Genomic DNA, 27900 nt, shown 5'->3' with positions numbered 1-27900 from the left:
CGGCTCCAAGCGTGAAATTATGAAACAAATAATCAGATAAAGCCCTTTGTATCGCTCGCTCAGAGCCTTCCTGCTCTGTGGTTTGGCAGAGCTCGTGGGCAGCGCTCCCATGTACCCACTCGCACACGTCACCTGCCCCTCGCGCCGCTCAGCGGCTGCCGACTCGCCCGGGGTGCACGGGGAGGGGGGGGGACACCCTGGGGACCCCCAACCTGGGGCTCAGAGCCCAGCGGGGGCTCCTCCTGCCCGGCCCCCACCACCTGGGGAAAAGCCTCAGGTCCAGGATGAAAAACGAGGGTTTGGAGTCAAACCACCTGAGGGGGCTCGGCCACTCGCACGACCCCACCTGCAGCCCCTCGGTGGCTTCTTCACCCCAGGAGGGACACCAAGAGGAGGAAGAGGAGGAGGAGGAGGACGGCACTGGAAGATTTTGCTACTTCCTCCCCTCCTGCAGACGCTGCAGCCCCACACGGGGAACGAGCAGCACCGGTGGCTGTGAATCCCAGCGCAGGGGTGACAGCGGGGACGGTGGCAGCCGGGTCCCCGGCCCCACACGTGCCCCAGCGCCCACGGCACGGCTGCGAAGCCGGATGCGCAGTTCCCCCTGCCGGCACCCGGGCGCAGCACCCACAGCCCCAGCACCCCAAAGGAAACCCCCCTGCACAGAGCCGGCCGCCAGACCTCATCAGGCAGCCGAGCCCCGAGCAAAGGGCAGAAATGGCACGTCCCCGGAGAACGGGCTGGGGGAACTCAGCCTCTTTGGTGGAAAAAAAAAAAAAAGCCTATTTGGTGGAAAAAAAGGCAATTTTAGGACACATCACGAGAGCAACCACCTGGGGTGCTTCCTACACAGCCACGCAAGCAAGGAGGAGAGACTGGGTGACGCAGTAAGTGTCTTTAATCCAAAGGACTGAAGAGCAGACCAGGAAGATTAGTATAAGCCAACAGACAGAGGGAAAAAAAAAAAAAAAGAAAAAAAAAGATAAAAACTGCTTCTTAAAACAAATCAAAATTCCATACAGTGTCTAAAAGATCACCTAAAAACTAAACATTGCCTTAAAAAAATCTTTTTTTTCCCCATTCAAACACATTAAACGCAGTGAAACATTGTGACAAATAATAATAATAATAATTATTCATGGACTAAAGACTTCAGCGCAGCCGTTCTGCTCCGGGTGCAGGGGATCGCTCCCGGCCCCCCTGCAGGAACCACACTGGGGGGGCAGGGGGGGGACAGCGTGACCCCAGCCCCACACCACTGCACCCCCATCTCCTCCATCACCCTCGGGACCCCCTCAGCACAGCATCTGGCTCTGGGGGGGCAGCAGGGGAGGGTGGAGGCAGGGGGGAAGCATCCTTGCCCTGCGCATGGCAGGGGGGCAGGGGGGGCACCGGCCTCCCACCTCTCCCCCCGCCAACCCCTGAGGTCAGAGCTGGATCGCAGGCACACACAGACCCCCATGGGTGTCATGGAGGGGGGGGCAGCACCTCGGTACCGACGGACACGACGCACAGCCACGCACAGACACACAGCAGCACAGGCACGCGGCCCTCGCGGGGAGCCCTGCGTGCCCTGGGCAGAGTGGAGGCTTCCAGTTCAGGGAGGGCTCGCTGCTTTGTTTTTTTTTTTGTTGTGGTGGTGTTTTTTGTTTATTTTTTTACCTGCAAGAGTGCTTTAAAAGCAGCGGATTTCCAGGCCAGCAAACAGCACGCGCTCTCCTGCATCCGTCCCCATCCCCCCCATGGGGAGGGAGCTCCCCATCCCCATCCCTGTCCCCACCATGGGGAGGATGCTCCCCATCCCTGTCCCCATCCCCGTCCCCGTCCCCCTGCCCGAAGCCTGCCTCTAGCCAGCGCTCCCAGGGCTGTGCTGCCTGGGTTTCAGCTCTACAGTAGTTTTTAAAAAATACGGATACGTTATATACCCTACAAAGGTCACCACAGGAATTTCCATGTCTTTGGAAGGAAGGAAAACATAACAAAAAAAAACAAAAACACAAAAAGCCGAAATGTTTCACAAAAGAAGAAAATAAAATCCAATTATCGGTGTCATCCACCTACAGGACAGAACCCCCCGGCTGACGCGCGTGGATCTGACGGGGATATGGCATCGCCTGCTCCAGAAAGGTCAGAAACACAGGTGAGTAGCTAAAAATAACTAGTCTGGTATAAATGTCTGAATTCCATGCGCTTGGTAGAACAGTCTGTCTCTTTGTGTCTTTTTTTCTTAAAAAATATATATATATAGTTATTGCTTTCTCGAGGGCCGCCGATGCTCGCGCCCTCAGTGTGGGAGCGCTGTGGGCTCCACGGGGTTGGCTTTCTTTCGCCTCTTCATGAGCAAAGGGTTGGAGGAATCCTCGATTTTCTTGATCTTGATTTGTTCGTAGTCCACTCGCATGGTGGCCAGCGCGCTCGTCATCTCCTCCTGCGGGGAGGGGGCACAGCGCAGCGCCTGTCAGCACTGCCACGGGGCGGCAGGGACCCCCCTGGGGTCAGGATCCCCCCACCCAAGGACAGGGACCCCCAAGGACAGGGACCCCCCAACCCTCCTCCCGTGGTCCTGCTGCTCACGAGCAAGTTGTGGGATGGGCCTGACAGCCCCCCAGGCAATTTTTCCAGCCTCCCCCAAATCCACAGGGCAGCAGAGGATGCTCAGCGTGCCCCCTGGGAGCCTTTTGCTCTCCAGTTTTGCACCCAATTGCAATTCCAGCACAAATCAGCCCAACTTGAGACCTTCCCAGCGCAAGGGGGAGGCAGAACCGGACGGCACGCGGAGCACAGAGCGTGGCAGGGCCCCAAATCAGCGGGCCAGGGCCTCACCTTCACGTCCTCCCACAGGTCCTTCTCCTCCTTCAGCACGCGGCTGGTGTGCAGCGGCGTCTGCGGCACCTGCATGGATTGCTGCGGGGGGAGCGGGGCAGCATCAGCCAGGAGCCAGGGCTGCCCCTGCCCTGTCCCCGTCCCCATTCCCGTCCCCGTCCCCACCCCGTTGCCCCGACAGCCTCACACCCACCATGATCCAGGGGTGGTTCATGAACTCCGTTATCGTCATGCGCTGGGTCGGGTCCGTCTTCAGCAGGTTGCGGATCAGCTGCTTCACTGCAAGAGCGGGGAGGCGCGTGAGCAGGGCCCCGGCAGCTCCCCTCAGCCCCAAAACACCCTCGTGTGCCCCCCTCTCCAGCAGACCTCAGCCCCATTCGACCCCCCCACAACCTCCTTTACCTTCCTCCGACACTTCCGACCACTCAGGGTTGGGAAACTCGTACTGGCCCATGCGGATCCGCTTCTTCATGCCGGGGGAGATGGCGAGGCCGTGGTTGGAGTAGAAGGGGGGGTACCCACACAGCCTGCACGGGGGGGGCAGAATCAGTGCGTGGTGCCTGGGCTCTGTGGGAGCCCCCGGTACCCGTTGGGATGGAGAGGAAGCGGGTGACTTACAGGATGTACATGATGACGCCGAGGGACCACATGTCACAGGATTTGTCATACTTCTCCGGGCCCAGCACCTCGGGGGCTGGTGAAAAGAGAGGCAGACACAGGGTGAGGGGGTGCTGGGGGGCAGACGAAGCCCCCTTGGGGCATGGGGAACGCTGCAGTGTGTGGGATGCTTCACCCACGCAGTGCTGTGCGCACGGAGGGGCTCAGCCCACACGCACGGGCAAAGCTTCGCCCCCCAGAGCAGCGAGCGCAGCGCGTGCCTGCACCGAGAGCAGCACAAAGCACCCCACAAGGAGCCGTCCCAAACACCCCTCTGCGGTCAGGTCACGGTGGGTGCAAAGCCAAGGGGCTGCACCGCAGGGGAGCGAGCGTGGCCCCCTCCAAGCCTCCCCCCTTGGCTGTGACCCCCCCAGCCCTGCAGACCTGGGAGCGCTCGGAGCTTACCCACGTAGTAGGGCGTGTAGCACGGCGTGGCCAAGGAGTTGTGCGTGGTGGTTTCTTTAGCAAAGCCAAAGTCAGTGAGCTTTAACACAGCGTTGGGCCTTTTGGAGGTGTACAAGAGGTTTTCCGGCTGTGGGAAGACAAGGGACAGGAGGTGAGGGGCAGGGCTGGCAGCGGCCCCGGCAGCACCGCGGCCGGGCAGGGCTCAGCACCGCGGGTGAGCGCGCAGCGCGGTACCTTCACGTCCCGGTGCGCGATGTTGATCGAGTGCAGGTACTGGATGGCTTCCCCAATGCTCTTCATTATCTCTGAAGCCTCTGAAGCAGCAAGGAAGCCATTGAAAGAGTTTACGAGTGAGTTACGACACGCACAGCTCCCTGGTTACTCTATGGACCAGGAGCCAAAGAGCACGGCTGCAGCCTGAAGGGTTTTTTCTCCCCAAAACCTCCCTTCCCAAGCGGTGACCCCGCAGACTGTGGTCGCCCTATGCAAACCATACCCCAGAATTCACATTTTTGGAGCATGGGGGAGTGTTTCTGTGCTTGCATGCAAGGGATGCACAGGGGAAGCTGAGAAAACATTCCCAAGCTCTGCTCTTCACTGAGCAGAAAAAATCAGGGCCGTGATCAAGGGCTGGGCGCTCACATCCAAATTCCTCAATTCCCCAAATGCAACTGCTGCTAATTCCAAGGGCCACCGAGGAAATGGGCCGCACCAGAGGCGCTCCTACAGACAGCAAGGAATGGCCCAGAGACCAAAGCACAGGGACCATACCCCGTTCTGTGAAGGCCTGGTCTCCCCGGTCCTGGATCCGGCTGAAGAGCTCCCCACCATCCAGGCTGCAAGAGAAGCGGGTGGCGTTAGGTGGGCGCAGGCACCCCGGAGCCTCTGCCAGCAGCTCTGTGAGATGCCCCAGCTCGAGCAGCACCCAAGCCTTTGACACTCAGCCGAGCACCGCCCAAGCTCAGCAGTAAATTTCTCTTTTCTCCATCCCTGCCCTTTGTTTGGCACTTCTGGGCACCGAGCGCTTCAGAGCCTCCCTCTTCCAGAAATGAGAAGGGCAGAGGATTCACACATGCTGCAGAGACACGGGGTGCAAACGGACGTGGTCTCTGTGCCAAGCCACAAGAATGCATTTACAGTAAAGACGGCGAAACGCTCCGCCGTGGTGACAGCACTCCCAGCCTGCTTGGCCTACTTTAGCTCTCCAGGCGGCCGAGCTCAGCACTACACAAACCCAAACCCCGCGGTGTGCGAAGTGCTGAGCTCAGGCGGCTGCGCAGGTGAGGTGCTGGCAAGGGGCCACGTGCCCAGCAGACACCGGGCTGCTCGGGGACCTCCTGAATGCCCCAACGGCCAGGGCATGGCACAGGGCTCCAGCAGCGTGACCCGCATGGGACAGCTCCCATCGGCTTGTAGGGGGGAGAGGCAGGGACCGGAGCCCTTGCAGCACAGCAGCTCGCAGGTATGGCACTGGAGAAGGGCTGTGGAAACCTCATCACGGCTCCCGCCCCCATCAAAGGCTCTCCCAGGTACCCTGGGGAAAGGCTCGACTCCACCAGAGACCGGGGCTAAGAACAGGGATCGCTTCTCCGTGAGAACAGGGACAGCAGCGCTTCCTGCCTCGGCCTTATCTAACTCCAGCAGGAACGGCTCCCGGCTTTCCCAGCATGGAGAGCATCTCGAGGGAGCTCCCTGGACACATCTTGATACCCACGACACGGACAGCGCTGAGCCACCTGCCTGTTCCCCGTGCCGCTCACCCCCTCGGCCCCCCCCAGGCAACCTGCCGGCTTGCCAGGGGAGAGGTTTTGGCAAGGAAGCTACATTAAATCACAGCTGCGGTTGGGATGTGGTTTCAATACTTTCCCCTTCATTCCTCCTCCTCCCCAGGTTATATCAGACATCTACCCGAGCCAGCCCCGCTCAGCAGCTGCTGCGCCGGGCGCTTCTGCTCGGCTGCTCGCTGCCCCGCAGACCGCACCGCGCCGCTGGGTGCCAGGAACCCAGCGACTACCCCGGCTCTCCATGGCCGAAGCCAGTTTGGTTATGACCCATCTGCTACCAGAACCCAGGCCTGAAGCCTCCCGAGCGCCGAGCATGTTTTCAGAATGACTCAGAGCCTGCGCCACTCCCGCCCAGGGCGCGCAGCACCTTGGAAGTCCGTCCTGCCAACACCTTCAATGCTACGCCCCTCCTGGGGCCGGTGTCCCCACGGTGTCCCCAGCACCCAACGCCACGGGGCCGGGTCCCCCGTTCCCCATCGCCCGCCGGCAGCCAGGACTCACCACTCCATGACGATGAGCAGACATTTCCTCCCCTGGTAGAGGTTCTCGTAGACGTCCATGATGCGGACGATGTGCGCGCACTGCGACGCCCTCCAGTGCAGCTCCACTTCCCTGCGGGCCTTGGGGCAATCCTGCAGCATCTGGGGGAGAAGCCAAACCCCGCTCAGCGCCCAGCCTGGCACCTGCTGGGGAGCTGGGGACAGTGCCCCGCTGGCACAGCGCCCGGGGTGTGGGGAACACAGGGGTGCAGCCGGAGCGCAGATGCTGCCCGAGGCTGCGGCGAGGCGCTGGGGCGCTCAGCGCAATGCCTCCAACCCCATCTAGCGGGAGCAGCGCGAAGCCACCCGCCCCGAGAGGCACCCAGCAGGGTGACGGGGCTCGCTCGGTCCTGTTAACCCTCACCTGAACGCCCGATCCCGCTCCGGTGACCCTGCATGGAGGACGGAGCAAAAGCAGCAGTTGCAGGGAAGGCAGATGTCCCGGGGAGCGCTTTCACTTTGCTCCTCCGTCCCGGCAGCAGTACCGAAGCGCTCCAGCAGAAGAAGCCAGGCTTGTGCATTAGAAGGGGTTTAATCGGTCTCGCTCCCCAACGAACCCAGGGCTCCTCTGTACCCTTCTCCTCCCACCCCCTTACAACAGCATAAGCTGCTCACCCTCACTTTCTCACTCTGGAAGCTTATCCCAGCTGCCTGTCGCCTGTCTCCCTCCCCGGAGGTCTGCAGGCAGCACCCTGCCAGCGTGACACCAACCAGCACGACTCCCCACTGCATTTACCAGAGCTTCTTTACGCCGTGCCAGCAGTGCTGCATCCCCACGTGCCACCAAATGTCCTCGCCCTGCCCTTCGCAGCCCCCAGGCAGCCACACAGCACACGGGGCAGGGAGGCTGCCCCACACTGCCCATCCTCTCCTGCCCCCAGGGCCACCATCTGCATCCAGCCACCACCGCTGGCTTAAAACCTCAGCCTCCTGCCCCCTGGGACAGGGACATCGTCCTGCTTGGGGCCCCCCCACGCACGGGCACGATGCAGGAGCCGCTTCGGAGGCCAGCAGCACGCATGCCTGAGGAGGGGACAAAGCGAACAGCCAGATGTTCCCTAAATAGCAGGCTTTTCGCCCAAGCAGCAGCAGCCCTTTAATGAGGCCCTTGCCCTTCCCAGAGCCAGCTCACAGTTCCCAGGTGCAGGAAGGATTAGCTAGTCTGCCACAGACTATTAATTACCATGCTTGTCAGGATAAACAACCAGCCTTAATTATTATACTCCTAAATATAGAGCAACAACAGTGCCGATCCCGAGTGCATTTCATCTTCCTTCCTGCCTCCAGCAGCTCTCGGGGCCGGGCTCTGTGGGGCGAAACACCCGCTGCCCCCAGCCGGGACTGGGTCTGCAATCCCAGCTCGGCAGCGGTGGCTCCAGCACCAGAACAGGCTGGCCTCAAAAAAAAAAAATACTGCTGCATCTCCACAGCTCCTCCAGAGCATCCTGGCTGCTAAAAAGGCTGCCCCCACATCCCCCCGACCCGCCGCAGTGCGTACAGGAGAGGTGACCGGCGGGGCAGATGGGAACACCTCATCCCTAGGGGGGGATGCACGCCAAGGAGGGGAGAGGAACAGCCCCAGGGCTGTGCACGGGCAGGAAACATCAGGTTTGGTCATTTTGCAGCATGCGACAGCCTCATTGTCCGCTCGGTGCTGCAAAAAGACAGCCCAGGCGGCTGCCAGCGGGGTGACAGGACCCGAAATCACGCCCAGGATCCTGCTCCTGGTGCGGCCTGCTCTGCGACAAGGCATAATACCTGCTTTAGCCCCAAAAGACGTGAGCTGCCCACTTATAAATGAAATGCTCAGTGGCAGCACCCACCTGTGTTTGTAAGCCCTGGCTGAGGAACAGCAACTCGCAATCCTGCCCGCAACTGAGCTCACCCTTTGCCACAGGGACGGGGACACAGGAACCCCGACACCCACCCGTGAGCCAAATGCCTGGGTTCTTGGTCGTGTCCCTCCCTGGCTCTGCCCCCACAGGGCTCCTGCCCCCAGTGCTGGGACTCGGCGGTGCCCAGGGGAGCAGAGGGCAGGGCGATGACTGCAGAAGGCGGCGAGGAGAGCGCCAGCCCCGAGGACACCAACACCGCTCGCAGCAGCCCCTGAGCCGGCTTCAGAGCCGCTAAGCAAACAGGAAGCACCGGGGCTATAAAAAGCAAAGCAAGAACCGAGTCGTGAGAGAGGGCAGGAGGCACTCGAGGCACTCCTGGCCACGGCTGCCTCAGAAAGCTCCCCGCAGCTCCGGGGCTGGAGGGCGGCTTGACGCACAGGAGAGGACGAAGCAAGGGCACGGCCTCTCCCTTCTCACTGAGCCATCCCCATCCCCAGCACCGGGGGACCCAAACCCACAAAATCCCACCCAGTACAGCCCAGGGCAGCTCCACACCTCGGTGTGATAGCTGGGAGCAGGCACAACAGCCTCTGGCTGGCAGCTCCTCCAAGCCCTGCCGGCCCCGAGAAGAAGCCAGGCAGCAGGGCAGGGACAGGGCCTGGAGAAAAGTTTTGTTATTCACGGCTCTGCCCCAAAAAAGCCTGGGTGGGGAGTCAGGAAGTTTAAAAGAAAAAGAAAAAAAAAAAGGAAAAAAAAAAAAAAGAAAAGAAATTGTAATTACACGCAGGGAAAATTGAGCAGCAGGAAGCAGCCAGTTAGCATAACTCTGAGCAGAACAAACAGGAGAGGTACAGAAACATCCATCCAATTTTCAGGTCACTGCGAGCGCTTTTAAATAAGCTTAATTGTGTTTCCAACGAGCTGGGAGGCAGCCGCCTCCATTACCTGTACCAGCACAGCCGTGACATTTGCTTTTGTACTCGAGCACCCACAGGCAAGTCAACAGCTGCCTGATAGCCTTCAGAGCACCCCCCGCACCTCGGCTCCGCAAACAGCACGGCCTCCCTCCGATTTCCTGTTAGCTGTGGGATGGAGGAGATTAAGCCTCGTTAAGGGAAGGAGCGGGGCTGGTTGGGAAACGTTCCCGGTGCCAGCCAGAGGCCAGCCCCTGCGAGGCTGCAGCAGTGCCGCAGCGGGGCAGGAGGATGCAGAAGGGCTGTGGCAACACCCTCGCCGTGGTAAAAGCACCCCACGGGCGGGCAGCAGGGTGCTGCTCCCACTTCTCCTCCTCGCCGCTCCTTCCAGCCGCTGTGCCGGGTGGGATGGAGGGAACCAGAGCAAAAGGCTGAGGGCAGCTGGGACATTTCCCCTCTGCTCTTCCACCTGCAGCTCGGCTGCCGCTTCTCTCCGCGCCGCACCCCAGGTCCCCGCGCGGCACCGAAGGCAGCAGCAGTGCTGCTCCCCAGCCAGCACCAGGGCATCCCCTGCTTCCCGAGCTCGGCCCCGCAGTGGAAGCAGAGCCCTCCTCCCCGGCAGCTCGGTGCCATCGGCACGTAACGGGATCAGCACGAAGCCCCGCGAGCCTCAGCGGCTCGGTCACGGCTATTCTGAGCGCCGCGGCCCCACCTGCTCTGCGCCTGCCCCACGGCACCCATCGGGCACGGCTGAACCCACCAAAAACCCCACAGAACCAACAGCAAACGTCCAGCCACCCGGCCCCAACAGCACCTGTCTCAATTTCTGGTTACAATACGTCTCCACGCGTACATGGAAGGCAGGGAAAGAGACAAAAAGTGGTTTCCCCCCGGCATCCGGGGAGAACCCCAGCCCTGATGCCCCCAGTCGCTGCTCAGGGCTTTACCCACTGCCCCAGGCTGAATTAATGCCATTTTAGTGCTGCAGAACAAAGTTATTTTTCTACAGTCTGCTGCTTGCTCCGGTCACTCGTCCAACGTATTTGGGTGTGTTTGGTAACACTGCCCAGGTCCCCAATTTAGCTCTGGCATCCAGGGCGGCCCACGGCCGCAGCAATATTCATATTCCTTGGCTTGCGAGGAATAGGCTGGGATCAGAAAGCACCTTACGTCTCCCTGGTGTCCACAAAGGGTTCACTGCCCCCTCCCTCTCACCCACCCCAGCCCCACTGGGGGCCACAGGGGCTTCAGAGCAGCTCCAGGAGCAGATTTGGGAAGCCGAGCTTGCCAAGGGTTACACTGCCCGGCCAGGAGGGTGATGGCAGGGCAGGGGCAGCCCGCGGGACACAGCCAGGTACAGCTCAGCTGCCCCCACCTCTGCTGCCTCCTCCCACGGGGCGGCTCCTGCGGACCCAGCTCGATGACTTCAGGTGGGAAACCAACAGGAATTGGTGTTTTCAGAGAGAAACACATGCACAGCTGGGAGCACTGCTCAAAGACAGAGGGAAAAAAAGACCCAACACCAGTATTGAGCAGGGGGATGCTCCAGCACCAGGCAGGGGGTGACTGTCCTGGCACCGGGAGTCTGCAGAGCGCCGGGAGGAGCCGTGGGGAGGGACGGGGCCGTCCCGCAGCTCCTCTGCCTTCGGTGCAGCAGCACCGCGGGCACCGCGCGCCGTAACCGGATCCGGGTTACGAAAGCGTCCGTGGACGGAGGGCAAGGGCAGCGCCACGGGGCTGACAAGGAGCAAGGAGCCAGGGCCCTGCGCTCTGCATAACCACCGTGCTCTACAAGAAAAGCCCTGGAGCAAAAGCCGGGCAGTGGCGTGCGTTCCCACAGGGCTGGACGTGCCTCAAACGCGGCTGCGCGGGGAAGAATTTGGTGTTTGCGCTCCTGAATTGCTCCCCAGCAAAATGCTGCCTCATCCTCCAGCGCCTCGCTCCCAAACCTCCCCGAACCCGCTGCAGCTCAGAGCCACCGGCTGAGCCAATTTTTCTGCTCTGCAGCCCCCGCGAGCCCGCTGGGTGCAGGCAGCTTTGCAGAGGAGCAGCCCCGGCGCTCCACAGACACCCTGACCTTTGAGCAACCGCTTCCAGTTAGCAAGCGAAGGCCGGGGCTGCCGACACGGGCACCCTCCGGAGGGCCCAGGGCTGCAGGCCAACACCTCAAAGGCTTTGGCTCAGCCCCACGCAGGCAGGGAATACCTGGGCAGGCAGCAGCGTGCGGGAGCCACACTCTCTTGCATCACCCCACAGCTTCACAGCCCCCGAGGCCGGTACGGGTCTCCAGGGCAGGGCAGTGGACTCCTCGTCCACGGTCACAAAGCCCCTCCGTGCCCAGCCCCTCAGCCCCCAGCCTGTGTTTGCTGCCAGCAAAGGCTCTGACGAGGCTGAGCCGAGGTAAGGGGCTTCCCTTTGCTATCGCAAGCTGTGGGAAGGTGGGTGGGAGCCAGGAAGGAAGGAAGGAAGAGAGCAGAGCAAACAGGGGAGCTGCAGCCGCGCACACACGCTCACAGCCCCTCGCCTGAGCGTGTCCTGATTCAGCCTCGCCGCCCCCTCGCACGATGCTTCGCCGTGACTCACGGCAGGATTCGCACGGGGAGCATCCCCAGCACCCAGCCGGGGAGGTGCTGAGCGCCTGCTGTGGGGTGGGATGGGGCGAGGAGCCGAGTTGCCCCTTCCCCAGAGCCTGACACCATGGGACCAGGCTGCCGCAGGAGCGTGCCCTTTGCTACGCAGCATTTTCGGACACCGGCCTTGGCTGCTCACCTGCTGTGGTGGCCACTGAGGCCCCAGCTCCACGCTCACGCGGGCACATCAGCTGCTCCTGCAGCCTGGGTATCTTTATTTCCCTCTTTTCCCTGATCTCCAGCGCTCCACCTGCTCCCAGCGCAGCAGCACACACATCCCTCGTGCAGGAGCCGTGCCTCTGGGGACCCTCCGGCAGCAGGACACCCCCCGGAGCAGCCGCACCAGGGGGCTGCAGGAACCTGCTCCCGAGGCACGAGGAATAAACCTACAGCACAGAGCTGCAAGTCGTCACCCGCCCCCGCTACCAGAAGGAAAGCAGAGCAGGGGCTGTCCTGGCCAAGTAGCAGCGAGGCGAGGAGCATTTTTCCCTAATAAAGCAAAATGGTTTCTCTTTGAAGGATTTGCCTCTTCCAATCTTTTCAAGTGAACCAGTTGCCAACTGGCGCCAGCTGCGTGACACGTTCGCAGGGCTGGTGCCGGACACTTGGCACGTGCTGTGCCGGGACCAGGATGACCGTGTCCCCCTTTTCTTTTCTCTGCCTTTAGTACCAGAGCATTTGGGATCCCCCAGGGGACCACCCCACATAGCCAAGTCCCCCAGGGAGCCCCCCAGCCCCGACACCACTGGGACGGGGCAAGCAGGAGGGAGCCCGGCTTCCCCTCGCGCTGCCTGGTCTTGAGCTCCGGAAGAGAAATCAAACTGCAAGGCCCAGAGACCGTGCGAGGGATGAAGTTACCCAACACAGGAACACTCATCGCTCAGTTACAGCAATGACAAAACGTGTGGCTCAGGAAACCTCCCCCACATCATCCGGGCTCACACACAGCCCTTCACGTTATATTTATGTCCTCTCCACGGGCAGCACCCAGGGGTGAGCAGATCTCCCTGTGGGCTCCCCGAGCAGCAGACGAGAGCCTTCAGATGAGAACCACATCACAGCCTGCCACGGCACGGGGCTGCCTCCCTGCTCAGCTTCATTCGGGGCACAAAGATCGCAAGGAAAGCCAGTAACAGCCAGCAGCCACCGCACGCGGTACATTAGCGGCTTCATCCCCCCGCTGCCTCAAACCAGAGGTCATCCCCGATACCCATTTGTCTCCAGGAAGATGGAAAGCTTGGAGAAAGCATCCCAGGGAGAGAATTATTCGGATTACTTTCCCCCAAAGCACCTCTTGCAGACAGAAAGTCAAAACAGGCAAAGCCCCAAGCCCGTGAGCTGCGTGGCTCCGCGTTTTTCAGGCGCTGCTGCCCACGCGCCCCCCACGCAGCCCCCACACCACAACACCAGGAGGAGATTTCACAAGTGGGCAGAGGACAGAGGGCTGCTGAGGGAAGTGGCACAACCATTGCACGGCGCTTTCACAAGGAGACCTGCAACACCGGGGGGGGCCGGCAGAGCCCCAGCACAACGGGGCCTCGCGCAGCCGGGAGCGTTGCACCATCCCCTGCAAGCTCCCACTGCGGGGGGGTGCCGGGGACCCCCACCCACCGCCCACCCCCTCAGCCCAGGGCATCTGCTGAGCATTTCCTCGCCCACGACAGATGTGGCAGCTATTCAGGCTTTTCAGGCAGCAACAAAAGCCTCGGCGGGCGCACAAAGGCGAGGAGCAGAAGAGAGGCTGGGGCTTAAACAGGAGCCACCTGCCGGGGGCCCGCGCCCCCCTCCCCGTGCCACCGGGACACCCGTGCCCGCTACAGCCCTGCACCAAAATACTGCACCATCCGTGGTGAGAGGTGCCCGAGGACACCGCCCCGACGCTGAGGGAAGTGCCACCAGCACAGCGGGGACATCGGGGACGAGGGCGTAAGGAGGGGGCCGAGGAGCTCGTGGAAGAGTCAGAGCAGGTAAACGGCGACTGGGCGGCAGCACGAAGCGTCCCCGCTGACTCACCGCCTCGTAGCGACGGCACACCGATGGCAGGCTGCTGCGAGTGCTTAATGAAGATAAATAAACAGTTCCTGCTTCGTGTATCTGAGAAAAAACAGCAAACTGGTGCCTGGGTTTTGTGTTGGGATCGTCGTCTTCTCGCCACCGTACATCAAAGAAACACAGAGTTGGGGTGAATTGGGGTGACTCCCCCGCTGCTCCTTTCTCCAGTGGGGTCTGTGCTGCATGGTCAGATCCCAGCCCAGGCCCTCAACAATCATTACCGAGACCCTCGGTGTCCTGTCACGCAGGACGGTGTCCTGGGGTGTGTCAGGACATCCGTTAATCAGGCTGGTGCCAGCAGGGCATGAGGACGGGTGCCTGCACCAGGAGCATCCCAGTGTGACCAGGGACTGACTGGGAAAGGCCCAGGTCCTGCCCTGCACCCGGGGCTCAGCACCCAAAGGGCCCCTCAGCAGACGTAGGTGCCACAACGGGCACTGCAGTCATGGACAAGGAGGACAGAGGTGATAAATCACCCCCCGGGAGGGCAGAGCACGTCGGCACCGCTGGGCCCAGCACTAAGCCAGGCCGTGTTCCAGCAACGCAGCTCAGACCGGTGCTTGAGCAGGGGGTGAACGGGGGCCAAAACGCCCCAAACCCAGCCTGCCACTTCCTACGTGTGCTGAGATGTCACCCGGCAGTGACAGGGACACCAGATGAGGTCTGAGCGGGGACGGGACCGGCTGGCTTGGGAGCAAGGCAGAGATCACCAGCACCACCACCAGCATCGTCACCACCAGCATCTCGGGCCCTTTTATCTGCACTACAGAAAGTGAAAGGAAAATGAGAAGTCAAGGGAGGGGCAAACATCTTCACAAGAGCTACGCCCCGCTGAGGCCAGGGCTTCGTGAAGAAATGCTTTTTTGCCACCTCCTTGCAAAGCCTTCAAGGCCGCCCCAGCCCTCCCTTCAGGCTTCCCCCCCCCTCCAAGTCCTGCATCTAATTAGATTTCCTATCAGAGCTGCTGCAGCGGTGAATGGGAAAGTGCATGCATGTGCTTTACGATAGGAAGAGGCTGATATTTCTGGGTGTGTTTGATACAGAAGTGAGTGCTAATGTAAACCATTAACTCAGCCCTGACCTCCGTACTTTGCACCTCCTGCAGGCGCTGCACAGCCTGGAGCCCGCTGCTGCAACCCCGCCGCAGCACCCTCTGCCTCCCTCTGTGGCAGCACAAGGTGCCAGCTCTGGGCTCCGTGTCCGTAGGGATCCCCTCCTGGAGGACACACGGACAGGCTCAGCCCTGTAGTGCTGCCTGTGGCCAGCTGAGCAGCCACCGGGCACTTGGAGCATCCTTTTGGCTCCCTGGCTCCAGCAGCCCCAAAGCCGTGTTCTGCCTGTCTGCACAGCGAGGCCTAGAAGAGCCCATCAAATCCGTTTTCGGGGAGCCCTTTTCTCCCAGCCAGGCTGGGGCCAGATGGGGGAAAGCCCACGGGATGCAGCACAGCGCTCCTGAAGCTCCTCTCGCCACCCAGGACATCACCAAGGTTTTATTTACGTGCCCTTGAAGCCTGGTGACGCACGCATGGCACGTTTTGCATCACTCTGTCCTTTCCTCGGCGATTTGTTTAGAAGCGTCTCATCCCCTCGGCGGGCTCTGTCAACACCGGGGCTCACAAACACCTTCCGATGCCAAACCCAGGGATGTGCACCCCAATCCCAGCACCCCAAATCACCCCGGAGGCGACGAACCCCCCAGCACAGACTTAACCATAACCCAAAATGATGTTTGCATCCAACCAGCCCTGCTGCAGGCTGGGAGGCGTTTTGCCCCCGGTCCCCACGTGGCCTGGATGCAGCCCTGCAAAGCGTAACCAGCTCCTGCATTAAGCGGCCGCTGCTCCCATTGAAAGGAGGTTTTGTGCCGTGCAGGGGGAAGGTCGGAACAAGAGCAACACGGGGATTTCATAACACGCCTTTGTCTGCGCAAGCAGGGGCCCCGCGGCTGCCTCCCTCCCCAAACACACTCCCACCCCCGGCCGCCGTGACCGCCCTCCTCCGGCCTTTGTCCCTGCACCCCACACACGGAGGAATGACCCTAAAAGCTCCTCCGGATTCCCCAGGGCTGCCAGCCCTGAGTGGTTCCCTCGCTGTGAGGGGCTGCCCTGCGCCTCCTCCTCCTCCTCCTCCTGCTGCCCAGGGGTGTCCTGCACCCCCGGCACATAGCACGGCCTGCAGAGGACCTCGTATGAATCCCCCCACTTGGGATGAACCCACACAGGCTAAAAGCCGAGCAATGCCCCAGATCCCAAGCTCCCTGTGGGCACTTTCCCCCAAGCACTGGGGTCAGAAGCATTTTGGGGCTGACCCCGGAGCTCAAAGCACTGCAGGAGGCCAAGCGGGCGGCCAGGCGAGCAGCAGCCCGGCCCTCCCTGCGGGCCTCTGCCACCCTTCCACGTGGCCTCACAGAGCAACAGGAACCAAAAAGGGCTTTGGGGCCCTTTTGGGGCCCTCCTTTAGGGAGGAGTACGTGAGCCTCCTGCCACGCACCACTGGCCCCGGGGAGGCCACCCCAGCACCCCGGTACTCAGCACCCTCGGCTTCGTGCTCCCCCTGGCTCGGCCCCCCTGCGCCAGGCGTCCGAGACAATTCCAGCTGAGAGGAAAACACAGTTCGGCTTCTATTTTAAAAAGCCCTTGTTGCATCCTGCTGGCACCTCATTAAAGCACTCAGGACACGGCTGCTATTCTTAGCTCTCCCGGCCTCTCGCAGCGCCGGGCACGGGGAGCGGGCAGGAGGGAGGGGAGGGCTGAGGGAGGGAGGCCCATTAGGGCCAGGACGGGGCCCAGACCAGCGTCCCGGTCAGCGCCGTAACCTCGGAATACCTCATCCAGCAAGCATGCATAATTCATCACCCAGTGCCTAGATGCCTCCACAAACACCGTCAGAGGAAAATCCTCCCCTCTCACCAGCCCCGAGAGGGACCCACCGGGCTCGGTCTCCACAGGCTGTTCCCACTACGATGTCGGGCACTGGCAACGTGGCAGAGCAAGGTGTCCATAGCGGAGGTTTTGTCCTCTTGCACCTTATAAACACGCAGTGAAAACAGGCTCTGGGAGGACTCGCTGGTCCTTCCACAGATGCCCCATACCCCGCACATGTTTCGCCTGTTAGAGCAGCATGGGAAGGGAATAAAAGCATAAAGGCAGGGGCATTTAAACAAATGAGCAAACCCTAAACCTACTGCCACGTTTTTTGCTGCCTCCCTAGCAGCTGGACCGCTGCTTGGGACTCCTCTCCTCAGCCAGCCCCATGCCAGCCCTTACACCCAGCACCCTCGTGGACACGGGGCGAAGGGAAGCGGCTCTCGGGTCCAGCTCCGTAGGAATTCAAGCTCCTTCAATCCCACTTATTGATGAAAAGGGCTCAGGGCCGGGGGGACGCTGGGCGCAGCCAAGCAGCAGACAGTCCTGCCTTTGTCCGGCCCAAGGGCTCCTCCGGCAGCCCCGATGCTTCCCCGAAGGCAAGCCCTGCAGCCTGGCAGGCGCAATGACACCAAGCAGATTAGATTTGGGAAACTGTGTCCCCTCCGAGCTGACTGCACTACCTTGGGACCTCGTTGTCCTGTGCAGGAGGAAAGCACCCAACGCTACCACGTCCCTTCTGCTCCTCCTTTCTTCCCAGGGTCACTCGCCTGGCTGCTTCAGCGCAGTCTTTGGATAGAAAGAAATTCGAAAGGGATGCTTTGGTAAAAGGCACAGCTGCCTGGCCTGCAGAACAGAGCCCGTCTGTGTTGCCAGAGCTGTGCAAAGCTGCATGAATGGGCTCCCATCAGTGAATCCTCATCTGATAGCGGTGATGGAGATAAAGAGCATCCCTCTGACGCTGCCGGGGGGCTCCAGGGACACCAGAGCAAGGGTTCAGGGCAGGGAGGGACGGGTCCCCAGCCGCCGACCCCTGAGGGTGTGCGTGCACACAGTGTGATAACAGCAAAGCTGTGCATACCACGGATTTTTGGCGGTGCTAGCTCCCTGGGACGTCCGTTGGGTTACAAGTTTGACCTTAAGAGAAGGTGCCACGAACGGATTCAAAGAGAACCAGCAGCAAGGCAGAGCGCTGGAGAGGTGACAGGCTTTGTCCAGGTGTGCAGAGGAGAGGTGACAGGCATCTGGCAGGGGACGGGGGTGTCACAGCCCCGCCAGGGGCACAGCACGCTGCTCCACGGCAGCTCCAGCCCGCAGGGAGGGAGCTGCTGCTCAGCCACGTGCAGAGACCACACTGTAATCAGCATGAAACCCCCGGCATGTTACTCACCCAGGCTTCAGCAGCCCAGGATTTGCATCCCTAACAACAGGCACCTCGGGCCGGACTGGCCACCTCCCTCACTGCGCCCAGCCAGGAGCTGGGGCCGCAGGAGCACCCAGGGCACCTCCGAGCCCCGCGGAGCTGCAGCGCTTCCCTTCCAGCTTCCATCTCACGTCGTGGGCAGGGAGCTGCTCTTAACCAGCAGCTCGTGCTCACAGTGAGGTGCTGGAAGCTTCCTCTCCAACACGAAATAAAGAGGGTGGGAGGAGAGGCGAGGAGGGAGACGTTAGATGTCCTGCTCTGACACAGAACAAGCCACTGAGTCACCAAAGCCAAGCAGCGAGGTGTGGCAGCGCCCCTGGAGCGGGACGGCCCCAGAGCTCGGCCGTCACCCGCCTGTCGGGAGAGGGCTGCGTGTTTACGTGGTCAGGCAGGAAAGCAGGGAGCGGTCCTGGGCTCTGAAGTCCCATCCAAGACCCAGACTCAAAGTGAATTTCCTTCAGTCCCAGAGAGGTTGCTCTCGCTCACGTCCCTGGCACTGGGAAGGGGCTGCTCCTTGCAGGGACACCCACTGAAGACAAAAGCAAGCCTCTTGCAAGCCCTCAGGTTAGCCAGGGTGAAGGCATCCTCCCAGGGAATTCAGGCAGGCATCTGTCTGGGGGCTGCAATGCTCACAGGCTCCCCGAAGCAGCCCTTCCCACCAGCAAGGCACTGCGCACCCCATGCACCGGGGTGGAAACCCACACCCAGCCTGCGGCACGGGACTCCCCCCAAAAACACCGCAGCCCTGATGACTTCCAGGAGATAACCCCGGTTTAAACTTCCTGGCAAGCCCACCCTTCCCAGGGAGAGGCAGCCAGCCACTGCGGCAGGGCGACTTATGCAACAGCAGCCCTGTGTTTTCTTAGCAATCTGCCCAACGTAATGGGCAGCGGCGTTGCGAAACGGCTGGAGAGGAAAAGAGGGAGACACAGCAGAGCCTGGAGGGGAGCAGGCAGGAGGCTGTTCAGGCTAAGCAGAGTCCTGCAGCCCCGCCGTGTCGGGAAGCAGCAGCTCTGGGAGCCGCAGGGACGGGGCACTCGCACCCACAGCAGCGCCAGCTGAGAGCGAGCACAGCCCCTGCCTTTTTGCGAAGGCACAGGGATACAGGATGTGCTCAAACTGTCCTGAAACATGCTTAAATGCCAAGATGGTAGATGCAACGAGGCTGCCACAAGGACTGAAAATAAAAACACGTCGCTGTTACCAGGCCAGCCTCCCTCCCCTTTTATTTTTCCTTGAAGTGGCTGAGGATAACATGCATTCCTTCTGGTGTGCTTGCACGTGACTGCACATACCTTCCCGCAGCCCAGATAAGCCGAGACACCCGGGACGCCGTGCCCATTTCCGAGCAGCTCTGCTTGACCCGGCTCCCGCCCGCACCTACCGGCTCGAGAAGCAACGAGCGCGGCTCCTGCGGCCGCCACAACGCACTGCCAAATTTCCACAGCAGCCCCAGCTTTTGTTCCAGCCAGATTTCCCTGAAAACACACGTTTGGCAGGGAGTCCGAGGAGCCTTTCAAGAGGCTACGCTAGCTGCTCGCCGCAGCTCAGGGCCAGACGACTGGCGAGGACCGCAGACAGAAGCGCTACTCAGCTCTGCAAACACTTGGAGCAGAGGAGGTGCCCCACGGAAACCCCGAGATGAGGCTGCCCAAAAAGCACAGGAGGGCTTCAGCCCCTCAGCACAGAGCCCTGGCCCGCTGTTGTACAGCTTTTCCTTCCAGCAGGCAACGCTCGGGCAGTGACAGCCTGAGCCCGATGCACGCTCCTGTCCCAGGCCAGCAGAGCTGAACGGGCTCAACCCGACCGGAGCACCCCGCTGCAGCCGGGGGCATGCAAAGAGAGGCAGCAAAGGTAATTAGGATGAAGCAAACGAGTCCATCCCTCTGCAGATCCCAAATCTATATCCCAAACCGGGCCATCTTATCGGAGCAGAACTGCGAAGTCCCCGCCTGGCTGGAAGCCCCTGGAACATTCAGATCTGAGCTTGTGTTTTGAACTTTATCTCTAGTTTAGGCTACAGCCCGCTGGGCGGCCAGGCACACAATCACATGCAGCCCTGACGCCAACGGCTTAAATAATCTCATTACATATGACGGCAAAGGCCGCGACAGTCACAGACCCCTCGAGCCAACTTGCTCACCTGCCCTCTCCGCGGGGAGCATTTATTCTGTCCCAGCAAAGCCCCCGCCGACGGAGGGCACTGATCCAGGGGAAGATGCTGTCGCCCTCCCCGGTGGCGTCAGGCTCAAGATTTTGCCACGGCGAGGCTCCACGTGCTCAGAGGGGCTGCTCCAGGCCCTGCCTTGTCCCCAGCCGCCCGGTGACGGGGACAGTCCCACCACCCTTCACGTTTTCACAGCTCACAGCACCTCGAACAAGGCGCGTGTTCCGGGGCATCTCAGGGCAGGGGCTCAGCAGCACTCCGACTCGTGGCCTTCGGTCCCTTCCTGAGGCCGTGAAGCAATCCGTGAGTTAACGCAAGCATTAAACCTGTGGTTGCCACAATCCTGCCCCAAACCGGAGATCTTAAAAGGCTGAAATCTTTTAAATGAACCGGCCGCTAGGCATAAAGGAACAGCGGCTTAAAAGGCTGTTTGAGGTCTCTGCATTCAGACTTGTTCCTGCGTGAGTGCACACGGGCACAGGCACTTGCCTGGGGACCACCAGGGCATCATCCCCCGCTCACAGCATCCCCCCCTGCCCCGTCCTCGAACCTGCAGGCAGGGTGCTCTCAAAAACAGAGCATCACCGCCTGCCCCACAGATCACCACAATGCAAAGAGGCCCTGGACCATGCCAAAATCCCTGCCCACAGCAGTGGGGTTGGAGCAAGAAGGTCTTTAAGGTCCCCTCCTACCCAAGGTGTTCTTGAAACATCAGCCCCAACGCAGCCACCTGGGCTCACAGCTGGTTTATTAGGGAGAAATCGGGTAATGCTGTGTTCACCTGCCTGCAATTGGGGCCAGTGGAGGGATTGCCCCAGTCTTTATGGGTCTGCACCCAAAACCAGCTGCCTGCAAGCTCAGCCAGCTCCTGAAGACCCTCTCCACAACTCCTGCCTCAAACCCACCCCCAAACCCCTTCCCACAACATGGAGAGGGGCTGAGCGACCCAACCAGCCCCGGCACGGGGCAGGCGATGCTCGGGGGCTATCGGGGAGGGGAGCCCCGAGCCAGAGGGGCCCCAGGGGCAGCCCCGCAGCCTGCGGCAGCCGCCCCAGCCCGCCGCAGCCAGACCCGGCGCGGCAGAGGGGAGGCAGCGCGTTATTCTTGGAAACCAGGAGGTGAGGTCATGCTGCCTGAATGCTGCTGCAACTTGAGGCCAGGCGCGCAGGGCCGCTGAGAGGGGCCTCCTGCCGCACCGCACCGGGGGGGTCACCAGAGCCGGCAGGGGGACGGGGGCTTCGGCACGCCGCAGGCTCCTTCCTCACGGTCCTTTGGGAAAGAGAAAGTCCCCACGGCTCACACGGTGCAAGTGTAAAGATGGGAGAGTGCGAGCCCCAGAGAAGGGATGGGGTTTAAAACTACTGCCCTCGTACTGCTGTGAGGGGCTCGTGAGGGCTTGGCCCATCACTGAACACAGCCCGGGGCCAGCCTGGGGCCATCAGGGTGGCCAAACAGCCACGGCTCCAGCCAGCCCTGCCCACCCCCTTCATAGTGTCTGCACAACCCAGCAAAGCCCGTGCCCCCCGCGCATCGCAGCCCGAGCACAAGCCCGCCTATTTCAGAGAAAAGTCACCTCCAGGCTTCCTTGGCACAAGTTTTCTTGGAGTTCACCTGTGCCGCCCATCCAGCCAGCGCACGAGGAGGCCCAACGTTTCAAGCGGCTTCGAGTTATTATTTACACCGTGCCCAAATGCACACAGAGCTCCACGGCAGGCAGCACATGCCCAAGGAGCCCCTGGCACCGTGGTGCTTTACAGCACCCATGGTGGCCAAAGCTCGCTGAAGGCCAGGCAAGAGCTCACCACCAAGGAATTCATCGTTTTACCTGGCGGCACCTGGCTATCAATCACACGCACACCACGAAGCTCACGGAGGAGAGGGCAGGCTCCCTGTAAAGCCCCAAAGCCCTGCATCCCAGCATCTGCGAGCACAGGAAACACGGATCCTCCTCTGCGAGACCTGTGGCTGAAGGCATTCAATTACTAAGAGGAAGAGCCCTACCATTTCCTGAGCATGTGCCAGAGCACAAACCAGCCCCCGGCTCCCAGGCCGTTATCAGTTTATCTCCGTTGTAGATTTGACTGCTCGGAACATGTAATATATTTGGAAGGGATTATGGCTGATCATAAATTGTTTAAACAAACTCAAAACCCAAGTCAGTAAACTCTTTTGGTCAATGAGATAATAAACCGCTGCCTTGGAAAAGCCCCAGTGATGTCACTATACTTTCCATAGCTTTTAAACTATGAGTTGCACAAAAATCCACAGTGAAGACATTTTTGGTTACATTAAATACATAGCAGAGCTCAAAAAAAATCCCACCGCTGACACAGAAGCAGACACACAGTGAGGTCTGTTTCCCATGAGCGTAAGCCCGGGATATTCACACACTCCAGCACTTAGGGAGTATTTTTCCAGCTGGCTTGTCCGAGGGACAAAGCATTTGATCTCAAACGAAGCTGCAGGGAAATGGGGTGCTCTGCTTCCTTAAACACCCTTGTAGAAGACCCGACCCATGGTGGCAGCGAGAGCACGAGGCCACCAGCAACATGAACACTCATCCACAGCGCTGATAGCAGCTCCGATACTGCCTGCCCTACTTCCACGGCAGGCGGCCGAAAAGAACAATAAACCACAAAAGTACTGGGCTCTCCTTCCTCCTCCTCCATCAGAGGAACCATCGCTCACGTTATCTGATGAGACGGAGGCCGAGCGAGACTGAGTGTTTCGCAAACATGCCCCGGAGCTCCAAGGATGCTCCAAAATCCGGGCTGCAAGAGGGGACAGCTCTGCAGGAACTGAAGGGAGACACAAAGATTTCCTGCTCTGAAATTTGGGTGAGGAGAGACATTTGTTTGTTTTAAGGGAAAACTGCTCCACGGAGAGACACACGGGGCAGAGAAAAACTCATCACCTGCCGCCCCTGGGCTTCATTTTCCAGCCTGCATTACCTGCCGTTTGCTTGTGAAATGCTGAATTCGTACAGCTCGCCTTCAGCCCAACATCTCGCCTAAAGATTAGCAGAAAGTGGAATTTGCAGCACGCACACAGCCCTCGCTCCCAGCCTGCGCCACTTAATGCCCACAGCCTGACCACAACGAGCAACGCCAAGTCCAGTCAGCGGTGACCTACATACAAGAAGTTTTGCAGGGGTGACAAGCCTCGTCATAAATCACGCCAAGGAAGAAAGGGGTAAGAAACCACCCAGAGCTCGCATTTCAGCTCCACTCGTCACCTCTCCACGGCCTTCCCGTTCCCACCCTGCTCCACACCCAGGAGCAAATAAACCACGGGGTCCCCACCGCCGGTGGTCGGGCAGCTCAGGGCTGAACACGGGCAAGGAGCACCCGAGTCAGAAAAAGCCGCGTTTAGAGCCATCTGCTCCTGAGCAGACAATTCATGGACTCCACGCTTGAAGTGTTTCTTGATACCAGAACAAAAAAAAAATAAAATGGGTGTGGGAAAGCATTGAAACAATATTGATCTATGAGAAAAGGAATATCTCCTGGGTTTACCTAGGTACAGTGCAGCAAATAGAACTACCAAACAGCACTACCATCCGTTAACTCGTACACAGCACTGTTGTGTGTCTCCGACGTGGGTCGTTGCACCAGAAAGAGGAGAAAATTGGCTGTAACGTTTCACCAAAATTGGCTGTAACATTTCACCAGAATTGGCTGTAACGTTTCACCGCCACCGGGACACTGCCTCTGAGCTCAAACGCTCCCAGAGCACCGGAAAGTGCTCTTAAGCAAAGTGACCCTCAGCAAAATGCTAACTTCAACACGTCTCTCTGCTTGGGAGGGAGGTTTAGAAACATAATAGTTGCTCCGGCTCCAAGAGGAAGCACAATGTATCCAGGAGTCACCATTAATATTAAGGAGACACCCAATTGTTTCCTTCACCACGTTAATGTACAAGATCTTGGAACAGAAAACATAAAGAGAAACCGCTCCGAATGGAAAGGTTTGCTGCACAACCAAAGCAGGCAGCATGAAGAGATTTCAGCTTTGGCTGCTGGATAAGAGCCACGAGAATTCTTTTAAGCATCATCTGCAACATGACAACCCAATGCAATCACTTCTGGGTATCCCGCTTTAGGTCATCATTCCACGCTGATGCAGCCCATGAGTAATTCCGATCCAAATACCTCTCTGCAGGTCCCTAGCAGAGATGTCATCCCGGCTGTGAAGCAGGGAGCGATGCTGTCAGCACACGCCGCATCCCAGGCAGGCTCCCCATCGGCAGAGGGACAGCCACGGCTCACAGCTCGTGCTCCCCAGGGCAAGAAGGGCACACGCAGCTTGCCCCGGCTCCCAGGCTCCCGGCAGAACAGTTTATAGGGGCTGGAAGGAATCGCTTACAGTAGCAGCTGTGCTGCTCTTTGGAAAGCCAGAGTCGCATCCAACAGCCCAGCTAAACTTTCCTCTCTCCGCCGGGGAAGTGCGAAGAGGCCAGGGCAGGGGACAGAGGGGAGAAGACCAGCAGCTTTCCAAAACAGATTCACCAGCGGGCGCACCTCATCCTCCAAGAGCTGCGCAGCCATTCCACATCGTACCATTAAATCCTACACCACAAGATGCTTTTCCATACAGCCAAGGACACGACACAACACCTAGCACTAAATCCCGACCCCGTCCATGGGTAGCGGCAGGGCAACAGTGCAAACCTCCGGCCCTGACCCTCCCGGCCCGGGTTTGGCCAGGAAGGAACCGCTGCAGCTCAGTGTCCCCCGTCCTCGCACCGCCGCTGCCATCCTTCCCCTTTCAGTGTTGCGAAAGGGAAGTGCTGGAATCCACGCTTTAAATAGTTGAGTCAACTGTAGAAGTGGTGAGGAGCGCGTCTGTCAAAACAGAAGAGGATTTCGCTAATTTCCATCCCGACGGGCTGACAATACCTCTCATCCTGCAGCGTGACGGGGTGCGGCTAACGACAGTCGCCTGCCTTTTGGGAAGAAACCTCCAACTTTTTGCCGTCCGACTGCACAAGGCCCCGCTGAGCCACACGTGTTGAGCGCCATCCCACAGCGACCCTGCGCACCCCGGCAGCGCCACTTGCACCCCCAGAGCCCACTCCTTCCACCTGCCCATTCCTTCCCGCTAGGAACCTCAGGTGCCAACAGACGGGCAACCCGAAAAGCAAAGGAGGGGAGGGTTACGCATCCGCCCGGCGATATTTTCAGCCTTCACGATTCTCAGGGTAACGGCGAGGTTTCTAACAGCTAATGCGTGGGCACCAGGCGCATCTCTGCTAGGGAACACGGCGCTCCCGTGGCACCGGCTGTTCGTGCCCGTGTCCCCCGGCGCTCCGTCAGCCTCCACGAACTTCCCCGCGTCCCTCTGCTGAAGGCTCCTCGCCTGCGCTCCGAAGGCTCACCCGAAAAGCAGGGCACAGCCCCGGCACGGGGCGCCCCTCGGGTTGTGCTGCTCGGCTGAGGACCCCCGGAGCGGGAGCGGGTTGGGGACGCTGGAGGGGCAGGATAACACCAAACCATTCCCCTTCCAACGCGGGGAACGGCCGCTGCCCCTGATTCCGTGCTGTTTCAGCGGGTTCCATTCCTCATCCCAAAGGGAATGGGACCAAGAGGCCGGCGGACCCCCGGACCCCCACCCAGCCCCGTGGGCCAGCTCCGCGCTGTTGGTGGCACTGGGGGGGGGTACCGGGACGAGAACCCCGCCGGGGGAGCTGCTGCCGGGCCGGGGGCTTCTCGCTCGGCCTCTGGGCTGCCCGGGCAGGCGGGGCGGATGTTATTTGGCTGTGGGGAAGCCCTGAAGCTGCGCGCCGGGGCGCTCCGTGGCGAGCAGCGCGCAGCGGGGCGGGCGGAGCGGGGAGAGAACCGAGCCGGGCCGGGCCGGGCGGCTCCGCGCCCCGACGGGGGCACCGGGGGGGCACCGGGGATGGGGTGGGGGGGGCCCGATCCGGGGAGAAGGGAGGGAAGGGGAAGGGAGGGGAGGGAAAGGAGGGAAGGGGGGGCCCGGCGCGCACCTTGAGGGCGAACTTCTCGCCGCTCTTCTTGCTGAAGATCTCCAAAACTTTCCCGTTGATGCCGAGCCCCAGCACTTGCGTGGTGACCTTGTAGTCGTCCGTGATGGCATTCTTCCGGATCTGCAGGCCTCCCTTCCCGGGGAACGGCGGCAGCGGCGGCGGGGGCGGCCCGTGGGGGGGGGCGGCGGGCGGCGGCGGCGGCGGGGGGGGCTGCGGGGGGGGCGGCTGCGGGCTGGGGAAGCCGGCGGGCGGCGGAGCCCCGGACAGCATGGCCGGGATTGGGGGGGGGGGGGGGGTCGGGAAAGGAGAGAAGATGGGGAGGGGGGGGGGGAGAACGGGGGGAGGCTGCCGCCGGGCTGCGGGGGGGCTCCGGGCCTCGCAGCGGGGGGAGAAGCGCCGCCGCCACCGCCCCCCGCCGGTGCGCCCCGGCCCCGAGCGCGGCGACGGGAAGAGGGAGCGCTCCGGTGCGGCCGCGGCTCCTCCTCCGCCTCCTCCTCCTCCTCCTCTCTTCCTCCTCCTCCTCCTCCTCCTCCTCGCTCGGCCCGGCCCGGCTCTGATGTCAGCGCCTCGCCGCGGCCGGCCCCGGCCGTCGGGGGAGGGACGGGGCGGGGACGGGCAGCACACGGCGGGGCGGGGGCACCGAGCACCGCCCGGCCCCAACGCCCCCCTCCGGGGCGCCCCCGAGGCGGGTTTGGGAGGGGGTGACGCCAGGAGACCCCCCCCGAGGGGCTGCGGGCACCGGGAGGGGGCCCCGACGCCGCCGCCCCGAGCCCCGCGGGCACCGGGAGCCCCCAGAGCCCCCCCCCGGAGTGACCCGAGCCCCCCCCGGGGGCGACGCCGCCCGCAGCGCTTTGTCTGGGAGCGCCGAGGAACGGGAGGGGGGAACAAAGCGGCAGCACGAGGAGCGGCAGCGGAGGGGGGGGGGAAGCCCGACCCCAAAGGATAAAGCCCGACCCCAAAGGGTAAAGCACGGCCTGGGGGGAAGGGGCTGAGCCCCAGCTCCGTGCTCGGCCCAGAACCCGGCAAAGACGGGAGAAAGGCTCGGAACCGGGCTGGGAGAGGAGGGATCCGCGCTGGGGTGCATCCTCCAGGCCCTGGAGCTGCCCCACGAACGCCTCTGCAGCTGGGGCAAAACAGGAAATCAGAAATTTTCATTTCGGGTGTCAAACGCACCGCCCGGGTGGCACCGGTAAGCCCGGGTTTGTTAGCACAGAACTCTGGGTTTTGGCACCCTGTCCCCCAGCTGCCCCCAGGGCGCAGGGGCCGTGCCCTGCAGGAGGAACCAGGCCCAGGAGGCACGGCCCCAGTGCCCAGCCCCCAGTCCCAGACTGGTCCCAGCCTCGCCACCAGCACCAGCACGGACCAGGCAGAGCCCTGGGGGCCCCCAGAAGGTTCTGCCGGAGGGTCCCGGCCACATCCCGGCCAGAAACGGCTGTCCCCATCCACCCGTGCTGCTGTCAGCAGTTTCGCTGGTGTCACAAGGCCAGAAGGAGCCACGGACGCAGGACTTCCCTCTTCCCCTCGCAGCTGGAGGAAGGCGACAGCAAAAGCGAAACGACCCAAGGGACACGGGAACACCAGCCCCGTGGCACACGAAGCCCACAGCAGGTCCTCAGCAAGCAGCTGCCTCCCCAGGGAAGCTTTACGGGCTCTGGGTAAGGACCTGGGGCCCCGCCTGTGCTCGGAGCATCCCTGCAAAAGGCGTCGAGCTCGGGGCTGTCTCGCCCTGCTCCCAGCACACTGCGGAGTATGCAGCAAGAGAAATTCCTCCTGGGAGCATGGGTTGGTGCAGGGATGTGCAGCGTCACCCAGAATGTGACCC

At 61.2% G+C, this 27900-nt stretch overlaps 1 protein-coding gene across 1 annotated transcript; it reads right to left on the bottom strand.

Annotated features, from left to right (window-relative positions):
• Positions 1-880: 880 nt before the first annotated feature.
• Positions 881-26613, bottom strand: MAPKAPK2 (MAPK activated protein kinase 2). The gene is made up of 10 exons (XM_084302045.1): positions 26079-26613; positions 6171-6310; positions 4657-4721; positions 4120-4199; positions 3886-4012; positions 3442-3517; positions 3226-3350; positions 3017-3102; positions 2824-2904; positions 881-2428 (listed from the first exon to the last, which is right to left on the bottom strand). Exons 1-10 carry the CDS (start codon positions 26346-26348, stop codon positions 2285-2287), a joined length of 1194 nt encoding a protein of 397 aa, XP_084158171.1. The 5' UTR covers positions 26349-26613; the 3' UTR covers positions 881-2284.
• Positions 26614-27900: the final 1287 nt, after the last annotated feature.

The sequence above is a fragment of the Netta rufina genome (assembly GCF_964035555.1).
Source record: "Netta rufina genome assembly, chromosome: 26".
Classification (NCBI taxonomy): Eukaryota; Metazoa; Chordata; class Aves; order Anseriformes; family Anatidae; genus Netta; species Netta rufina.
This window is presented reverse-complemented; position numbering and strand designations above follow the sequence as displayed.